Below are 16,560 nucleotides of genomic sequence, written 5' to 3'. Positions count from 1 at the left end.
CTTACCATGAGGACGTTCTTCCTAATACTGAGATGTAATTTCTTTTCCTGTAGTTTAAATCCATTCCTCCAGGCCCTATTCTCTAGAGCTGTAGAAAACAAGCTTGCCCCATCCTCAGTATGATATCCCATCAAATATTTAAACATGACTATTGCCTTAACCTTCCCTTCTCCAGGCTAAACATAACCCAGCTCCTTAAGCCACTCCTCATAGGGCTGTATTGGTTTCCAGACCCTTCACCAGTTTGGTTGCCCTTCTCTGAACACATTTCCTATCATTAACATGACTGCAGCAAGAATGGGGGCTCATGTGATAGAGTCCCAAGTTGCCCCCTTGTCCCAGCTTTGTTGCAGATATTAGAAGATGAATGACAAGCATCCATTTGCAGTTTTAAACAAACCATACCTTTTCTTGTATTCCTAGAACCCCACTCCCACCAAAAGCATTATTCTGTTCAAAATCCATCCTCTTGCCTCAGTTTTCAAGTTTAAAAGTGCTCCTCTGGGAATACTTGAGCCTCAAAACAAGCCCCCACCTCATTTGTTTTAAAGGAGAAATGTCACTTCCTGTCACTGTCAAATTTAAGAGCAAATCTGGCATAAGAGTGGGGTGATCATCACAAAAACATGGGCCAGCTATGTATTGAGCTAAAAGGACTTAAAAGAAGGCTTCATCGTGTGCAAGGAAAGGAACCATGCAACTAAAGATCTGAGAGAGGCTAGGGAGACTGTGTGGAGAATGACCGAAAGCTCCATCCAGAGAAGAGAGTGGGGAAAATTTACGGGCCTTTTCTCTCACACATCAGCCATTCAACATCAACTCTACAAACAAACAAGCTTCATTTATATACCGCTTCATACTGCCTAAGCAATGTCTAAGCGGTTTACAACTGTAAGCTAATTTGCCCCCAACAATCTGGGTACTCATTTTAGTGAAGGATGCAAGCCTGAGTCAAGCTTGAGCCCTTTTGCTGGTCTTGAACTCGCAACCTTGTGTTTTGAGTGGGTGTGGGTGGCTACAGTACAGGCATTTAACCACTGTGCCACCAGGGCTCCCAAGGATTGCTTCTAATGTTAATATTTTGCCTCTCATAGGATCTATGTTGCTTTTCTTCTAATGTGCTTTCAAATCTACAGTGCAGTAGAACTTGTCAAATGTAAATACCCCTTTAAATAATCATAATAATAATCATAATAATAAAAGTTTATTTATATTTCCCGCCTCTCCCTACGGATCGAGGCGGGCTTACAATAATAAAAATGGAACACCAATTTCCATATATAAAATACATCTTAAAATCAGGACAACACATTAAAATCCATATATCAACATATCACTCACGTATTCAGAGTGGGATGTCCCTCCAGTTTTATAAAACATCAGGGAGATAAGCCCACCGGAAAAGGTCCGTTTTAATCGCTTTCTTAAAAGCTTCTAGTATAGTAATCAGTCAGATCTCTACCGGTAAAGCATTCCATAGTTTAGGGGCCATGAATAAAATGCTTTGTGGGAAGTTAACAATAATCTGGTATTTGGATAATCCAAAAGATTCTTCCCGGATGTTCTGAGAGTGCGGGGAGGATTGTGTAAGGAGAGGCGTTCCCTCAAGTAACTCAGGCCCAAGCCTTATAGGGCTTTAAAGGTTATGACCAACACTTTGTACTGTGCCCAGAAGCTGATTGACAACCAGTGAAGGGATTTTAATACAGGTGTTATATGGTCAGATCTAGGTGTTCCAGTGACCAATCTAGCAACTGCATTTTGAACCAACTGAAGCTTCCGAACTTGGTACAAAGGTAGCCCCATGTAGAGCGTGTTGCAGAAAGTGCAAGTACATTTGATCTGGGATAAGAATAATTAAAATTGAATCCCAAACTATTGTTTACAATGAAGACCTGGTTTTCATTTTTAAAAAGAATGAAAAATATTAACAATATATACAATTAACATTCAATAATAAACTTACAGTTCTATTGCCTTGTTCCACATGATAACATATCCAGAAAGTATGAAGGATTCTATATTTACAATGTGAGTGTTCCCTCTCTCTGTACCAACGTAGAGCCATTTGCTTTGGAAAGGTAAGTGACAGAAGGTAATCCTGTATGAAGGAAATATACAATCAGGTTATACACACACAATGACAAGAGTTATACTTTCTCATGCATCAGTCACACCCAACAATAGTTGTTAACTTCAGCTTTTTCAGTCAATGTAGAAACAACTGACATTATCATTGTGGACAACCTGGAGAGTCAACGGTTATTCAACATTTCCTGCCTATTAGAAGACATTAATTTAAATTGTCAGTGGAACCTCTACATCTTTAGTTAATAAACTAAACCACCTGTGTTCAACTAACTACTAATAGGCTCCTTCAGATGGGCAATTGTGGCAAAACCCAAGGAAGTATATTGTGACAACTTGCACTTCATTTGATGAATTAGTAAGAACTCAGTATGGGTGCAATTAAAAACTGATATGGGAACCTCAAAATATAAAGCACAGAAATGGATGGAAGGCAAGGGTAAGAGTGATGGGAGCAATTAGACTAATATGATTATATAATCATGACACTTCTCAGGAGCTCAAGATAACTAACATAGCATTCTCACTTAATCTTTATAATAAGCCCACAAAATAAATCAGGTAGAGAGAGTAGTCACTAAAACTGGCTTCATAGCGGATAAAGGATTTAAACTCCTCTCTTCCTGAGGTAAGCCCAAAAGTCTTTCAGCTAAAACAGGTATCCATGAATTTTCAATACCCCTTTAAATTACAGACTACAACATGGGACCAATCCTCTTTATTTTGTCATTTTAACCACATAACCCTCCTTTTTTAGAGTGACCTAATACAGATGAGATGCTGTGATTTTAATAGTTAAGTTAAAGATTTAGACATTCTTCCCAACTATTCGATATGCAATTTGAAGAATTATGACTGAATTTCTTAATAGTTTTAAAATCTTTTCACATGAGTAAGGGCTCTAAAGTAATGCTGCCCTAAAGTTTCTCTTTCCTGCTCCTCTCCCTTTGTCCTCAGATTATTTATATTGCTGAAAACTGAGTTCAAATTGAAAAAAGTTATTCTCACTCACTGAGCCGGGAGGGGGGAATTTCGCCTTTTCCTGTTGACTTAAGCAAAAGCAACTGCTGCAACATTTCCTAACTTGTTCCTATGTGTTCTTCATTAATAACATCCATCATCCTGAACACATTCTGATGCTGCTTGGCCATGCTGTCTTGGGCAGGATATAGACCGCCATATAGTACGTATTCTATACGTACTAGGGTTAGGAAGGGGTGGTGCTTCCGCACCCCCCTAACCCTAGTACGTATAGAATACGTACAACATGGCGGCGCCCCTTCCACATGGGGGCCACCATGTTTACGTACTGGACGCATAATGTCCAGACGTGTTGCGACGCCTATGACGTCGTGAATGTGCCAGCGGCGCCTCGCGATGTCATAAAGGCACCGCAAAAAGAAGCTCCAAAATGGAGCTTCTTTTTTGCTCCGCGCAAAATGGCACCGGCGGGGGACCGCCGCAAAGCGGCGGTCTATATCCCGCCTTGGTTTTCATCTGTGAAATGTTGGAGGGTATGTGATGGTGGTTAGTTATCTGTATTGTGGCTGCCTTTTTTCCAGTGGTGGATCTTAAAACAGTTCATGGGGAATTGGTCCAAGGGTAGAAAGACAAAACAACTCCAGGCCTAAACCAATACTGTGCCACTAAGAACTGGCCACTCTCTACACATGAAAAAATTTTGAGTTTAAAGGGCGGGAAGAGGTAGTCACATACCTCACACATAAACCATCATTTGCTTCTGTGTCTCTCTGTGTGAGTTATTGTCAAACTGTCTGCTTTTTGTAATGTATTGGCTGATGACAAGATTGCCTAATCTCAAAAGCTTGCCCAAAATTTGGTCTATAGTTCATTGGTCCTAATGAACAACATGGGACCAATCCTATAGTTCATCCTATAGTCTATAGTTCATTGGTCCTAATGAATGCTAGGTACTTGTAGATTTGGGATTTTCTTTCTTTTATGTTGTCAAAGTCACACAAAAAGCAAAGGTTCTTGTGCTGGCCATTAGATTAATTCCAAAAATCTTGTTGATGTAAAACTCTGGGTAACCTGTTAAATAATGTGTTTCATTAAAAGCAAAAAGAACGCAAATGAAATTTCTCCATATCACCTGAAGAAGTTTCTTTGTCTCCAGCCACAATGTATTCACATCCAGTTTTGCTTCTAATGCCTTTTTAGGTAACTATCCAAAATTAATCTTCTGTTTTGCCAGAACAAAGTTGTGCTTTATTTTTCTTACCTGGCTTGTAAGGAACTTGCATGTTTTTGTATTATGTTATAGATAAACCTGAGCCAACCCCTTTTGATTTTATGTTTTCAGAAGTGGGGAACTCACCCACTATTTATCTGACCATCATGCCTACTCCCACATCATGGAGCCAAATCCATGCCTGTGCTTCTTCCTCTTCTCTCTTTCAAGACTCCGTTTCCACAACTCAATATTGTCAGCCTTTCTTTTGCTCCAACCTTCCCACATCTGCTTTTTGGAACATCTGACCTGACGAAGAGATCTGGGCCTCTTACACTCTAACCAATTATAGTACTATTATTCCACTTAAACTGCCATGGTTCCCTTCTATGGATTCCTGAGACTGGCAGTTTAGGGGGACACATTTAAAATTCTCATCAAGAGAGTTCCCCTAGAGCTTCATCAAACTACAAACCCTAGGATTTCACTGGATAATTAAAGTGGAATAATAGCACTATAATTGTGTAGTGTGAATGGGCCTCTGAACAGCTTCCCCATAATTCTGTACACATTTGATTTGTTTTAATAAAGCTGTATATTTTAGGCATGGATTTTTGAACTTCTAGAAAAGGAAATGCAAACAGATACAAGTAATTGGATTAGATTCTTCTGTTTTAAATTATACTATTAAATCTCCCTCTCTGTCTTGGCTTTTAAGCACGCATGCAGCTTCAGCATCTAATTCTAAGAAATGTACACAACATCCTGGTCAACATCAACATCAACTCCCTTGGAGGCAATTAACTGAAAAATCTCCACAACCATTTTTAATGGTTTTGCACAACTAAATGAAAGAGAAAGAGATGAAATGGGCAAAAGAAGGGATGTGAAGGAAAATTTTCAGACTGAGAAGTCTGCATAAAAAGATGAGCCTGATATTAACCAACTTGATGTGTGGAGGGATCGGATGGAGACTTGATGCTTTTTCATGAACTATAAGATTAACAAATGACCAAGTAATAGATAACTTCTGCACTGATTGCAGTTACTGAAATAAACATCCAAAAATTAGATTTTGTAAATATGCAAAGATGAAGTGATAATCATTTTGATATTTTTGTAATGCTTGGTTTTTTAATATATGTGAATTGAAAAGGTGGTTGAGAGCCAGCCAGCTGAATAGTGGGAGCCAATGTGATGTAGTAACTTAAACGTTGGGTCTAAGATTCTGGAGTCCAATGTTTGAATCCCTGCTTAGCCATAGCAACCCACTGGGTGACCTTGAGCAAGTCACATTTTCTCAGCCTCAGAAGCAGGCAAACACAAAACCCTCTCTAACCAAATATTGCCAAGAAAACTCCATGACAGGGTCACCTTAGGGTCGTACGTGAGAAACAACTTGACAACAACAAGCTATTTGAGGGCAAAATAGGCTGGGAGTGAGTGGACTATCCTTTGTAGGATGTTTTTAAGCAGAGGCATTATGGCCATTGGTCAGGGACAAATTTAGTTATACAGCAGACCCTGAGGATCATATTCCTCCTATAACCTTTTCCTTCAGGACATTTCTATTTCTTTACTTTTCTGATTCTACTTTTTTCATTTTGCTTCTTCAAGATTAGAACACTGCTTATGCACCTGCAGAGCAAGCATATTATATGCTCTTGCAGGCCAAGCAATATACATTCTGGTCTTTATTGCCAACCCCAACAGGCCCCTTTCCTATCTAATTGGCTTCTCTCACCTTTTTATCTTCTAATTAGGTATTAGCTTTCTTCTTCCATTCCTTCAAATAATTTGCATCTTGTTTTATTGCTTTGTCAGTCTCTGGTTGTATCTGCGCTGCAGAATTAATACAGTATAACACAGCTTTAGCTGCCATGGCTCCATGCTATGGAATTCTGGGACTTGCAGTTTTATGCCTCCTTTGTCACAGTGCTCTGGTATCACTACAAATCCTAGGATTCCATAGGATGGAGACATGACAGCTGAAGTGGTGTCAAATTGTATTGATTTTGTAGCAGCCAGAAGTCTCTGTCACAGTCTCTATTAACGATTTCAGTTTGTTTCCATTCTCATTTCAATGCTGCTCATATTATTATATATATTTTTAAATAAACTATCTATTTTGAGTTCTCGGCTTCTGATTTTTACGTTTTTACTTTTTACATGTGTATGCCCTAATTCCTTCTCCAGGACATCATAGTTTGTTTGTTTTTTAAATTAAGATCCTAACAGATCCGCTTGGATACCTGTGCATAATTAGACATATATGCATGAGGACATATGGTAACAGTGGCTACTAAATGATATGAACTGCAATCCCTTTATTATCCTCCTAGATATGTTAAGTGCCACATATAAACCTTTAGCTAAATCTGCAGGCAAGAAGACATTGTCCTTCTTTGAGATTCTGTTGATATGCAACTAATTCATTGCCTTGGTAACTCAAGGCAGAATGAGCAGGAAATGGGTTATGTGGGTGTGAGTCTTCTAACAGCATAGGAGCTCATCATTGTCACTAAAACTCAGAAAATACCTTGCCTGGCTTAATAGAAATATTAACAAATGTGTGGAACAAACTGCTGAATATTAGAGGGGGGGAAAGAACACAAATTTTACAGTGTCATTATGTACTCTCACAAATTATAAATTCTTGCTGGCAGTGAAGAGGGTGGAAAATTAAAAGGAACAGAACTGAGCATGGCTTATATTTTTATGATGGAAATTTGACTGGCTCACCAACTCCTGTTGCTAACCAGTGCCTGTCACTGAACACTGAGGGTAAATGAGATGTGACAGTAGCCTTTGGCAGAAAGTGGCTTGTGCTAACCTCCCTATAATGGAAGGAAATGGGTGAGAAAGAGATGGAGTATGTGTGCCCACCAGAGGTTCTTAGACTGCACCTGTCATCAGCCACAGCTGATGAGGGAGTAAGGTCAACAACCTCTGGAGGGCCATAAGTTCCCCATCTCTGTTTGTGTTTTCCTTTCTCTTGAAAATAGGATTATTCGGGGGGGGGGGGGATTTCCCCATCAAAGCCAGTAGGCCAGCAGCTAGGTGGGGAGTCAGAAAGAAGGAGGTTCAGCACCTGTTCTTGCAGAGGCAAGCTTCAGGGATGAGACAGCGAAGTCCCATTGTCTCCAACGATGGTGCAGGAGGAGGAGGAAGATGAAGAGGAGGATGAAGAGGCAGCCCCCTGCCACAGTGAGAGTGGCAAGGCAGGCTTCAGGGAGGATGGGACAGTGATGTCCCATTATCTCCAACAACGGCACAGCTGCATGGCTGCACCACCACTGAAGACAATGGGACTTGAGCATCCACGGATTGTGATATCTGCAGGGGGATCCTCCAATCTGGTGGGAACACATAAGGGGGTCTTTTTGGTGGCTGCTCCCAGGTTTCAGAACCTCCTCCCTAGGACAAGACAATTTTTTTGCTGACAAGAATGTATTTCAAATGGAGATGGAGAGAAGGAGAGACAGAGATAAGAACAATTCAGATAACTATACAATTTATGTCTCAAAAGAAAAGAAAAAGCAGGAGTTAATGAAGGTCAAATAAAAGTCTAATAAATATAATAAATAAAACTTAGGGTCTCAGGCCTATCTTCCGATACTATACTATTCTGGGCTGGGATGAAGCTTTAAGTCTCATTTTCTGACCTCAAAACTATTGCTGAATGACTATTTTGAATGTGTGTACATAACAATTTGAAAACACAAAGTGTTTAATAAGTAAACATTCCTGTACAGAAATGGTGTCATTTCACCTAGCAGTATCTACTGCCTCCTTTCTGTATGGGAACTCCTCAGATTTTTTTGCATAACAAGCAGATTAAAACACCCAACAGAGAAGGCAACAGCAAAATCTGTATGATTAAATCTGAAAATTTGTCCTGCCTTACCGTTCTCGGTTAAATTTCAGAGAATGAAGAATTGCTGGGCGTTTCTGTCTTAGATTCCATAAATGGAGCATGTCATCTGAACCTGCACTGACCAAAGCACCCTATGGGAATGACAAAATAAAATAACAAGTATTATAACATTAGTGATTTTGTTGGGAAATGACTATTTATAACATTGATTTGAATCTCAGTGTCCTACTGTGCTATGATACTCCATCTCAGAACACTGTGGGTTCCACACTTGTAGAGAACCTCATTTCAGAAATGTCTACAGTGAGGCCCGCTCACATTTTGGGGGACAGTACATCCAACAGGCTATATGTGTGAATTTGAGAGTCTTAGGTCTTGTCTGCATGTCCAGTTCTGGTGTAGTCAGTCTGGGTGACATGTGGCACGCCTCACACATGTCACACCAGAACTGGGGTAAAACAAAGTGAATATGAACTTTAAAAACTTACCTGATGCTCTACCAAGAAGATCCGAACCCCTTCGTTTCTGCATCATGGTGGCAGTCTGGATGGGCACCCAGTGAATCTGCCACTGCCGCAGGCCACTCATTCTGACCTTAGAACAATGCGCCCTGCATGTGACCATCTCAAGGAAACTTGTTTTGACCTCTGACATGAGTGCCCCATGGCAGCAGTGGATGCACCAGGTTGCCAGTGGGATGCCTGTGCAGACAGTCACTGCAGCACAGGAATGGAGGCCAAGGTAATGGGGTCAGGATAGTCTAGGTTGCCCCTGGAGTATCCTGGCCAGTGTGGACAAGGCCTGAATTGCTTTTGACCACCACAGAAGCAGCCTCACTATGGATATTCTCCTCATTAATTTTCAGAGCTCAACAATGCAAAAACAGAACAACTTCTCTTATCATACTGGTTTATCTGTTACAGCTGAATGCTACAGAATCCTGGGATTTATAATTCTGTGAGATATTTGTCCTTCCCTGTCAGAAAGCTTTGGTGCCACAACAAACTACAAATCCCATGATTCCACAGCATTGGGCCAGGACAGTTAAACTGTTGTCAAACTGTATTATTTCTGCAGTGCAGATGCAGCCTATGCATTCTTAAATATTTGTAAGATTTCTAAAAGTCAAGTGACAGGCCATCTAAACTTCTAGTGCATTACAGCACTTTGATAGCCCTTTAGCTGCTTTGGCTATGTCCTATGAAATAATGGAATTTATAGTGTGATAACAGTTATCTGGGAGTGACATCCAATGCTGCAGTTATAGAAAGTGAGTACGAGCTCCCTCACTGAGAATTCTGAGTACCTCAGCAAACTACATGTCTCATAACTCTGTAAAATGGAGACATGGCAGTTAGAGACAGCTTTGGCCATCTTTGTAGATGACTTATGCTGGGAACTGAAACAGGGAGAGTGTCTCATCAACCACGGTATCCTTCTGGGTTGCATCATTGGCATGAGATTTGGGGGCACCGTTTTACAGCAGCTCTGTTCCTTCCTGGAGAGGAAGATGGTGCTGGGGGACTCCTATTCAACCCCATGGCCTAAGAGACCCCTCAGGGCTATCTAATATATAGAAGAAACCACTGGAATAGGTCATCTAGAGTTTGCACCCCAATCCAAGCAAACTGTCTTGGTCTTAAAGCAGTGTTTGTCATTGGTAATAGATTAAATGAGGGCAAATAAACTGAAACTTAATCCAGATACAACAGAGCTGTGCCTGGTAAATTGAAAGGCAGATCAGCCTGTGTTAGATGGGGTTACACTCCCTGTGAAGACTCAGGTTCTCAGTTTGGGGGTACTCTTGGAACCAGCCTTGAACCTGGAAGCTCAGGTTTCTGCAGTAACCAAGACTGCTGCTGCACATTTAAAGACTGGTGCCAACTGTTCCTTGTGACACTTGATCCGGCCAAAGAGGTACATGCCTTAGTTACATCCCATGTAGACTACATGGGGCTACCTTTCAAGAGTGTTCAGAAATTTCAGTCAGTACAAGATACTGCAGCTGCAAGAAGGATGCAAGTCTGCCACTTAAAGTATGTACTAGTGGTACATACTGCCACCTGGGTGGAAGAGGAGGAGAACTTTAAGACCACCAATTTCAAATTTCTAACTCCATCACTGGGAGTACTCTACATAACAGTCTGTGGAAATGACCCATGATAAGAAACACTATTTTGAGGAGAGAAGAAATTTCTGGATTTAAAAAAAACATTAAATGAAAAATAAATGTATACAGTTGAATTTAAATGCAGAAATTTAAAGACACAAAAATTATTTCAAATTCAGTGGTATCTAGGATTCCTAGATCTTATGGCCTTCAACTTCTTCTTTAGCTCTCAGGGTGAAGAGGAGCCTCAGGGCACGTGCACGTGTATGTGTTCTTCACGTGTAAGACTTGGTGTTTTTGTCTGAATGATGCCCTGTGCAATTGTGACATCGCAACTCACGTGACATCGCAAAGGGCTGTCCCAAGGTCTCAGGTTTGGCAATGTAGGAGATTATCACACAAGGCTAAAAAGGGGGAAGAATAAAAGTGGTTTTGGCCAGTACAAATCACATAATGTCCTGCATAAGGTATGTTTTTTCTGTGGCAGCTCCAAATCCCAGGGAGTTACGTGGTGTGATGGGAGTGAATCTGCTCCTCTCCTCCAATTTTCCCTCCTCCTTGCAGTGATTGAGATTGCAAGGCAGACAGCCATCCTGCCTATAATGCCCTATGGATTTGTGTAAATAGAACTTTACCTCATTAATTAAAAACTGAAGCTGCAGAACTGCAGCACCACTTTCATGTTCGCAGTAACAGTCAACACCCGGTCTACCCAATCTGTTAAGAGTAAAAGTCAAGGATCAGTTTGCTCAGCTTGATAGCTGGAATAAGAGCAAAATAAAATTGATGACAGTTAAACATTTTTTCACACTTTGAGAAAACAACACACAAAAGCAATCCATTGAAACATGTAAACAAACTTTAATCATTTCTGAAGTTAAGTGAAGGTGTTCTCACCCTAAGAAGTTAAGTTGTGGGGTGACTAACAAATATATAACAACAGCTACAGATACTGCAAACCAAACACACATTCAGTTTTTTTCTGAAATATTTTCCTTGAAGTTCCTAATTGCCTTCCATATCTTCCAATATGTCTGATGATATATTTTACTATAGACTTCTGGTTTGAACTTTATTTGTTTTCTTTTATTTTACACTTGAAGACCTGTTGGCATTCCTTGAAATTAAAAAAAAAGACCTTCTAAAGATGATGCAGGAATAGAAAATGAGACTATAGCATCATCTTCATGTTATGATCTTTACCTTCTGTGCTTTTACAAAAGAGCAATGTAATGATGCCACAGTATAATTCATCTGCTAATTATTATGTATTATCACTCCTTGATAAATATTCCATCCATTCTAAGCAAAGTTGAGAAGAAAATGAGACAACCCACTCCACTCATACCACCAAAATATGGAAGCAGTAGCAAATATTCTGTGAATAATCAAATCCACAAAAATCAAAAACGCAAATGTGGAGGGTCAACCATATATCTTAGGGCCTGCACATGCCTAGAGCCTTATGGAACCAGGCAGGGAAATTGGAACTAAAGCAATGTAAGTGCATCCTTGGTTGGGGCTTCCCACATGGTGCTGTTGCTCTCCTGCTATTCTCCCATCCAGAACCATCTTGAATATGTTTCTTTTTATTGACACATAAAAATCAATTAATGGCCTGCTTTCCCACAACTTTCCTGCTAAGTTTTGCAGTGAAAAGTTAAATTATCCTTTAGTGGCAATTTTGGGTGATCAGAAGTGGTTAGTGGGTGTGCTGTGAGTGGTGAAATGTGATCAGGGGAGATTGATTTCCTTTCAATTGGCAAAGTTAACTGCGAGAAACTTTGAAACTGAAGAAGTTGAAACTTTGCTCAACCTCCCCCCAACTCCTTTCTCAGCCCCGTTCTGTTGTTACGATACTATAATGCCATGGTGTGCTAATGGTGCCCTCATTTTCTCTCACACAGACACATACTGTCAGAATCGACCCTCCTTTTACCATGTTAACGTTAGGCCTGCTTAGCCATTCTGTAGCCATGTTGGGAGCTTGTGCGTGAGGGGAGGGAGATAAACATCTGCAGGGAATTGTTGTGCGTGAACTAAGGTTGTATAGTGCCTCGCTTTTCATGGGAATCAAGTATGAAAGGGGAGGATGGAGGTAAATCTGGAGAGGGACTAGAAGTGATACCAGGATTCTTAATAAACTGACAAAGATGTGCTACTGTTCTGATCTTTTTCAATAAACTTTTTCTGGTTTCATACATGAAGTATACAGTACTCACTGAGATAGACAGGACATTGCACACTTACACACATACACTCACACACTTCGAAATGTAAGGAAAAACCAAAAGTGTCTTTGTTACTATTGTGGTTGTTGAAAAAGTTGTTTCTGATTTATGGCGACCCTAAGGCAAACCTATCATGGGGGTTTCTTGGCCAGATTTCTTCAGAGGAGGTTTGCCATTGCCATCCTCTGAGGCTGAGAGAGTATGACTTGCCCAAGGTCACCCAGTGGGTTTCCATGGCTGAGCCAGGATCTGAACTCTGGTCTCCAGAGTCATAGTTCAGTGCTCAAACTACTAACCACGATGGCTCTCAGTTTAATAAAATAATTTATTTTCTTGTCTCTTTAAGGCTGTTTCTTCCTTCCCTATGAATCATCACATGGGGATGGATCAGAGAGACAGATCAGAACCTGCTGACTTTCATCTGCTATTAATTTAAATTGCTGAGGTTTAATGTATTCTGATTTGAGAGGCAGGGTTGGTGGCAGACATACAACACACACCCAAACACCTGGAAATGTAAGGGGGGGATGCCTTTTTAAAGGTAAGACTGATTTTGATTTACATTTCCATGGATCTCTGTGTGTTTGTGTGCATGCTAAACTAGAAGCAGGGATGGTACTTGGTGGGCAATGCCAAATGCTGTGGGTGATAAGATTTTTAGCGCAAATGCAGGCTGGAATATTGGGAAGATACTCAAAATTGGTTTAAAGGGCTCCTTTTGGAGTTGAGTACAAATGATTACCTGGTCTTGGTTTGGATGTGAAGGTGGCAAGGCTCACTGCATGAAATCGGAGGGCTACCTTGAAGACATTTGGGGCAACTGATAAGCGTGGAGGCATGGTGGGAGGAACCTCCATTCCCACAAGACCACACAGACACAACAGCAAATACCTGCACTTCTGTTGCATTGGTGAATGAATTAATTCTGGAAGCAAGACTAAAGCATGGAAGATTAAAAGTAAGTTAGTTGCAGATGTGTTAGTAACTATTATAGTTCTGATTTTTTTAATGCACTTCCTCATCATTGGAAAGTAATGGTTGCTTTAAAAATACAAACACACACAGCAGGTTGGACTAGGACAGTGAGAAACCAAGGTTTAAAATTTCTTTAAAAACATTACATTTTAACCAAATCTTCACTATGTGTATGTAAATACATTTCAGTTATGCATATGATATTGTAAGTTGAAGGTATAATTTTTAATTTTGCTAGTTGTTTATGTCACAACTATGAACATTACATTCAGTGGTATATGGCAATTATGATTTACGAGTAACATTAGTTTAAAAAAATGACTAAGGATTCTATATGGTGTGAAAAGGGAGGAGGAGATCAATGAGGGGGGAGTCACCATGAGTGACCTCACCGGGTGATACCAACCCTAGGAACGCCAGTGTTCTATACACATTCTATACACATTATCTCTATGATCAAGTATTTCACTGAATTGTTAATTCTAAGTCAAATTTATAATGTGACGTGAATGGGTTTTCACTGTTTTAAGATATTGTTTTAATACTGTATACATATATGATGTATTTTAACTTACTATAGAAATTTTAGTGTATTTTAATGTATTGCAATACTTTTCTTGTCTGCTTTCTTCATGTACTAAAACAATAAAATTAAAAATTGAATTGAACTGATAAATTACAATAACAGCAACTGAAGAACAGGAGAACCATTGAAGAAAAGGAAAACAAACAAAATTGGGTGATAACTGGGCTTTTCCTGATGCAAAGAAGGAATGCAAAGTGTATAAAACATTTGAAGGTGCATTTTATTTGAACAGAGGTATAAGATAACAAATGCACAGAACAAAATTTAAAATGCAGATATAGCTGCAACCCTGTTTTGCACAATAGTAAAGGATACATGCGAATGGCACCTGTTCTTGTCCCAATAGCCAGAATCTTCTGAACTGGGTCAAAAGCTAAGGCAGTGGGTAGATATGGAAACCCGTGGCGAACTGTCTGCAACAGAAAAAAATAAACCTGATTAAGAAAAAATAGTTGCAGTGTTTCTGCCAACAGAAATGCCTTTAATAGTTTGATTAACTTTACTTCTCTGGATTCATCTGGGTAATAGGCGACCAACCAAGTCCAAATATTTAAAGCAATTAACAGTCTAGCTTTTGACAGATTAACCAGATAAATGCAAGCACAGTTAAACACCTAAATACAGATGGAAACTCATGGTAGATTCTCTTGAACAACAGAAATTAAGATCAAGATAAAATAAAACCCACAGGCAGTAGAAAGTTTGAATGAAAGAGAAAAAAGTAAGAGACCTCTTGACAGCAAGCCTTTGAGCAGAGTTACCATAAGTGGGGTTACTGTGGCACTGTTTGGACCAGCTCTGCTCCTACTCAACATTAGTCATAATTGGGCCTCACTGAAATCAGAAGAACAAAGTAGTCATTACCTAACAGTGTACTGCATTCAATAACACTTAACAGCTATCTATAGTTGTAGGATGGCTAATGTTTTCACTGGGATTTGGTAGATCCCGAGTTCAGGCTGTACTACCTGAGTGGAACAGGGAGAGACAGAACACCTAAGCTCAGTTTCAACCCATGGCAACATTAGTTAAAATAGGTGTGGGGCACACATGGGAATTTACATGTTGCGGGAGTATGTTTCCCTCCATCTCTGGCCAACATAGCTATTGATAAAGGATTATATCTTCCCCATCCCTGATTTTGTAGAATCTCAGATAGTGGGGCTGCCAGCTAGAGTAGGTACTACTGAACTACGTAATACTCTCTGTGTATCCCTTGGGAAAATTTCATAATCATGGATTTGCAAAGTAGAAACACTAGCTACATATTTATGGTTAAAGTTTTATACAACATTTTTAATTGTAAAATCTTTCATGGCAATTTGTAAAGTCTCAAAAAATACACTCTTAACAAAGATGATTTCAAATACTTGTAACAGCACATTTGGTTTGGGTACAAAACACACTGCAGAAATATTCCAGTTTGAGACAACTTTAACTGCCCTGGCTCAATGCTAGGGAATTCTGGGAACTGTAGTTCTGGGAGACATTTAGCCTTCTCTGTCAGAGCTCTGGTGCCGCAATAAACTAGTTCCCAGGATTCCATAGCAATGAGCCAGGGCAGTTAAAGCGGTCTCAGACTAGATTATTTTTTCAGTCTGTTTTGGACCTTGGAGAATGTATCAAATAATCAATGGAACCTTATAGTCATCAACATCAACAGTGAGAAAAAAAGAGGACCAAAAACAACTATAAAAGCCAAACACCAAAATGAGGAAGACAGCTGCACCAATCTAACTCCCAACACATTTCTAAATATGCCTCTTCATCAGACACATCTTGAAATGAAGTAAAAACATATTTTAAAAACTAAAAAGCATACTAATTAGAATAAATTAGGTTATAAATTGTTGGACATTTACTAACAAAACCAATTTGCTATTCCATTTATTTGTTGTTGTTTTTAACTAACATGATTGACTTAAATTGTATTTTCAACATAGCACCATAGAAGTGCCATCTGCTCCTACCTTGTGTCAGTGCAGGAATCTACTGCTAAAGTACTGTATTCCTGATAGGTGACCATCTGCTTAAAGCCATCCAGTGAAGCAGAGCCGAACACCCACTGAGGTAGTCTGTTCTATGGTGAATTAAGCCTTAGTCTATTCCTAATGTTTAGCTGGAATCTCTTTGCTTCTAATTTTGCTCACTTGTGTCCTAGTCTCTGGAGCAGCAGAAAACAGCTTGCTCCATCTTCAGCATATTTGAAGAATATTTTCTTTATCAATATTTTGAATCTCATTGTGGGAGAAAGGCAAGATATAAATCATTGAAAGAAAGAAAGAAATATTCCCACCAGTTTCTGAAGAAACCATTCCACTGCTGAACAGCTCTTACATTAAAGAAGTACTTTCTCTTTCTGATGTTTAGTTGGAATCTTTTTTCTTGTAATCTGAAAACATTGACTTGTTTTCTAGTCTCTGGAACAGCAAGCAGAACACAAGCTCGTGCCATCTTCTACTTGAGATTCTTTTAGATCTTTTAAGATGGCTTCACTTCTCC

The 16,560-nt window shown here is 39.7% G+C and overlaps 1 protein-coding gene across 2 annotated transcripts in view; it reads right to left on the bottom strand.

Annotated features, from left to right (window-relative positions):
• The window catches only part of LOC149323135 (syntaxin-binding protein 5-like), an 87,668-nt gene that overhangs the window by 58,048 nt on the left and 13,060 nt on the right, over positions 1-16,560 (bottom strand). For both annotated transcript variants that reach the window (XM_089487736.1, XM_089487744.1), the window contains exons 2-5: positions 14,374-14,471; positions 10,902-10,983; positions 8,187-8,287; positions 1,967-2,101 (exon numbers count right to left, since the gene is read on the bottom strand). In XM_089487736.1, coding sequence (XP_089343862.1) covers positions 1,967-2,101; positions 8,187-8,287; positions 10,902-10,983; positions 14,374-14,471 — 416 coding nt within the window. The remainder of the gene's footprint in view (positions 1-1,966; positions 2,102-8,186; positions 8,288-10,901; positions 10,984-14,373; positions 14,472-16,560) is intronic.

The sequence above is a fragment of the Sceloporus occidentalis genome, unplaced genomic scaffold, assembly GCF_023333645.1.
Source record: "Sceloporus occidentalis isolate IW3139 unplaced genomic scaffold, rSceOcc1.0.p SCAF_1, whole genome shotgun sequence".
NCBI classification, from domain to species: Eukaryota; Metazoa; Chordata; class Lepidosauria; order Squamata; family Phrynosomatidae; genus Sceloporus; species Sceloporus occidentalis.
Note: the sequence above shows the minus strand (reverse complement) of the source record. Positions and strands in the feature narration are given on the sequence as shown.